The sequence below is a fragment of the Choristoneura fumiferana genome, chromosome 16 (assembly GCF_025370935.1).
Source record: "Choristoneura fumiferana chromosome 16, NRCan_CFum_1, whole genome shotgun sequence".
Taxonomy (NCBI): domain Eukaryota; kingdom Metazoa; phylum Arthropoda; class Insecta; order Lepidoptera; family Tortricidae; genus Choristoneura; species Choristoneura fumiferana.
In genome coordinates, this window is record NC_133487.1 from 9,679,446 (window position 1) to 9,683,887 (window position 4,442).

The 4,442-nt window shown below is 34.2% G+C and overlaps 1 protein-coding gene and 1 pseudogene across 1 annotated transcript; one reads left to right on the forward strand and one right to left on the reverse strand.

The window, feature by feature from the left end:
- The first annotated feature begins 554 nt into the window (after positions 1-554).
- On the forward strand, positions 555-2,732 carry LOC141436056 (dihydroorotate dehydrogenase (quinone), mitochondrial-like; annotated as a pseudogene).
- Positions 2,733-2,737: 5 nt separating this feature from the next.
- LOC141436571 (ATP synthase subunit s, mitochondrial-like) lies at positions 2,738-4,180 on the reverse strand. Its single transcript, XM_074099575.1, has 4 exons — positions 3,921-4,180; positions 3,595-3,827; positions 3,064-3,269; positions 2,738-2,760 (listed from the first exon to the last, which is right to left on the reverse strand). Exons 1-4 carry the CDS (start codon positions 3,942-3,944, stop codon positions 2,738-2,740), a joined length of 486 nt encoding a protein of 161 aa, XP_073955676.1. The 5' UTR covers positions 3,945-4,180.
- Between the last annotated feature and the right edge of the window lie 262 nt (positions 4,181-4,442).

Genomic DNA, 4,442 nt, shown 5'->3' on the forward strand with positions numbered 1-4,442 from the left:
TATACTATTACACTAAGTTGAGGAGAAATATAGGTACCTTCTGAGATGGTTAAATTAGAAACAATATATTTTTACCGTTAGATCTATTATGCCTCTGTTTTCTATTACTAGCCAATTTTTTGCTATATATTGTTTTTTATGAGGCCACTGCCAAAACCTACAAAAAATTACCTGTTTTGATTTAACGTTCAAGGGCATATCGAAAGATTTCTATCTTTCTTATCGCATTTAACATTTATTTCATTTCTACATGTTTAGCGGTTTTCATTCTTAAGCATTTGGTAACCCTCCAAACCAAACGTCAACTCAACGAAAGAAAACTCAAAAGTCAGGCAGTCAACTTCTACAAAGCAGTCAAACAAAGCAGTCTTTCTATCCAAAACTAACCTTAACCTATATCCGGTCGAATGTTTTGAAGAACTGAAATAAATAACAGAATCTCTGTCTTTTTAAAATTAATATAATAATAACAATAAGTTATTTGTTTGTTTTAAACGTGCACCAGACAATGACACCAGCTTAGTTCTTTGACTATTTAGTTTTGTTTGTGATTGTTTGACCCTCAAAATATGAACGCCGCCAGGAATCGCGCAGTGGTAAACATAATGTTTTAAAAACTATTCAGGTAATTTATATGAATAGCTTACTTTTATACTTTTTTGTTTACTTTTGCAGAAGAAACTCAAATCATTATGCTACCTGACTCTGGGAGGTTCAGTGGCTTACCCAGTTTATTTATTTGAAAAGGACTTCAATGGTTATTACGACAATGTGCTGCAACCCATAAGCCAAAACATCAATCCTGAGTGGGCACACAAAATTGGAGTCTCAGCCATTAAATATGGCATGTTTCCAACTCAAATTTTGATGATCCTAAAGTCTTAGTAAGTTGCAACCATTTGAAGTTCTTTCATCTTATTAATTTTAGACATTTGTTTAATTCAGACGTTTTCAAATCTATGTTAATAAAGTTAAAGGTAAAATAAATACTTTTATGTCCAGCTTTGTCTATACACTACCATAACATTCTATATTTTCAGAGTACTAAACTACTTAATAATGAGCTATCCAATCCAATTGGTATTGCTGCTGGCTTTGATAAACATGGAGATGCTGTGATAGGATTGAAAAATGTAGGATTCTCTATAGTGGAAATAGGATCTGTGACTCCAGAATCTCAACCTGGCAACCCCAAGCCCCGAGTCTTCCGTCTCCCAGAAGACAAAGCAGTCATTAACAGATATGGATTCAATAGTGAAGGACATGAACAAGTTTATAATAAGATAAAGGTCTTGGACAAAACATTGTTGGATAAATCCATTTTAGGCATAAATTTGGGCAAGAACAAACTGTCGGACGATCCTGTCAAAGATTACACATTAGGTATTCACAAATTTTGGGATGTGGCCGATTATTTGTAATAAACATAAGCAGGTAAAAAAGTGTCAACATATTTGTATATATATCATTTTAAATATCATCTTTCTCCTAATCATATATTGGTTTTAGCCCTAATACACCTGGTTTAAGATCACTACAAGGCAAAGAAGTACTTTCTAAACTACTAATTGAGATAAATAAAGTAAGAAATTCTATGCAACCTCAGAAAAGTATACCTTTCTTGCTTAAACTTGCTCCAGACCTGAGTGAACAAGAGAAAAAAGATATTGTGGCTGTGATTAATAAAAAGGAAAGCAAAGTAGATGGACTAATAATCTCAAACACAACTACAGAAAGGCCAGGTTTAGTTCACCAGGATTTATCAAAAGAGGCTGGTGGCCTAAGTGGAAAACCACTAGCAAATAAATCTACGGAAATGATTAAAGAGATGTACAGACTAACTAAAGGTTTGTATTATGTCAAGATTATTACTTGCAGATCTGTTCCAATAATATGACGTATAAAACAACCAGCCAAAGCTTTGCACGGCCCATTGGTTAGGAAAATGTATGCAGTGTGGGGTCACTTATATTAGTTACTGACAAAATTTTAGGGTTTTCAGACTTTTCTACCAAATTTCAAGTACCAAGGACAAGTGCCTTGTGGAGTTTTGAAACACCTTTTTTAATGACTACTCATATATTGTCAAGAGATTGCATTTGCATACTTGGGTATTTAATATTAGCTATAACCTCCTACAAGCATTCTTGAAAAGGGCCTTGACATAGACTTGGACATAAAATAGACAGCAAAGTGATCTATCTATAAGGATTCTATTTTTTCTTTTGAACACTAGAACCTATAAAGTTTTAACAGTATTTTTTTTTTATAATTAAATCGTGACTATTATTTGAAAAACCTTGCTTACGCAACAAAACAACAAGGTAATGAAGGGATTTTGTTCAAATAAATTAGACCCATTGTAATTTGAACCTTATTTTCAGGTAAGGTCCCAATAATAGGTGTTGGTGGTGTTTTCACTGGGCAAGATGCCTATGAGAAGATTCTAGCTGGTGCTAGTGCAGTTCAAATATATACTGCCTTGATATACCATGGACCTCCAGTAGTTTCTAAAATAAAACAGGAACTCGCTGATTTGTTGTTAAAAAATGGATACAGCAATGTGAATGATGCTGTAGGCAAGGGTGTAAAATGATAAATGTATTCAAAATTTTAGATTAAATATTTTATTATTTGTTTGATTTCATCATCAGTCTATATTTTATGTATGATTATATTAAATATAATTTGGTTTTATCTCTTTATGCATTTGTCAAATATTCCTTCTATGAAGGTTTCAATTGACAACATCTGCTGATTCTGTAAAATAACAAGATTGTTTTTTATACTTATGATAATTGTATTAAGCAAAGCTAATTTAAGCTAGTGAAACACTTATCCCACAAATGCAACATAATGCAATGCATTATGAAATCTGCAATGGACCCTGATATTTGTATGCTTAGAAACATATGGGATAAGTGTCCCTAGCTTTATTATGCATGTTATGTATAAATCAAATGTGTTCAAAATATTTATAATTTATTACAAAATCCATTTATTAGCCTTATGGAACTTAATAAATCTAACTATTTTCAGTTCACTCTAATGTGTGTTATTTACCTTGTATTTTACACTTAGGTAATTGTGATGATAAGTATTGCTTGCAGTCATCCATGTTGTTAACATTTGTTAAATCAAACAAGACTAAAGTCTCCAGTTTATGCAAAGCTGTGAGGTCTTTGAGTCCTGTGTCGCTCACATCAGGGCATTTGGAAATTTGTACATGAGTCAATGAGTCTCTACCAAAAGACAATCCTTTTAAAGCCCTGTTCTAATATATGAACTATTATGTAGTATGATTTTATGTAGTCTTGTACAGCCCACTGCAAAAAAGCCAAACATCAGACAGAAAAAGAAAATTCAAAACATCTTCAGACTCCTTTGGTTTTATTGGTTTAATTGCAAATATTCAATAAGCAAAAGTTGGATAACAAATTCCATAAGGTAGGCAATTTCTTGTTCATAGTAAAAGGCTTTTTTATTTAGGTTTTATAAATGCTAAACTAAAAATATTGCGCATTTTATTATAAAGCATTCATACTTAAATGTGAAAGCCATAATGTGATATTGATGCATCGTAGCGTCAATTACTGCCAGTTTGGGACCTTGTGATCATCTGAAGGTAGCATGTTGTAGTCGGCTAGTGTCTCACCACTAACCCACACCACTTTACCACCATTTCGCAGCACCCACTCGGCGCAAGCACGATCCGGACCCACAAGCCTTATACGTTCTGGGTCCGGTTTATTAAACATCATGTTTACATATTCCCAAAAGGACCTGGTTTGACCAGCCTGTGATATCGTTTTTGGAGCACGTAAGGGCTGCAAGTACAAAGCAAAGTAGTAATAGTAATACTAACAAACAGGTAATCGATATTAAATTGAAACATTAATTGAAATTTACGCTGTACTTACATAACGAACTGCTGCTGACCACATTGTATTTGCAATTCAATTCAAATTTTGGCAAGGATCTTGGAAATTTTGAATTTATTTATATTTTAAAATTGTAAACAAGTCAATGATGTAACCTCAGAAAGATTTTGGTCGAAAACAAACCGGCACTAGCCACTAACATAACATAAACATGGGGGGCTACTATAAAATTGGAAAATCGTTGTTTGTACTGTACCGTTCCGTCCCTCCTCCCACTCTGACTATAGCCTTCCTCTTTGCTCCCACTCTTATATGTATTAATTATATACGCCAGCAGGAATCTTTCCATCCCGCTCGACATTCGAATTTCGTAGTCGCCCCCCCGATGTTAACGCCCACGATATTTTCGACACAAATACCTCTTTCACGTTAGGTAGGGTGCCGCTCGCTTGCAGCGATAAATCTGGTCCCGTGACCCCATTTTGAAGATGATTTTGAATTTCCGCGACTCAAAAAGTAGCGTCGCCGCGTCTCGTCGGTCTGCTTGGAAGCTAATTTTTT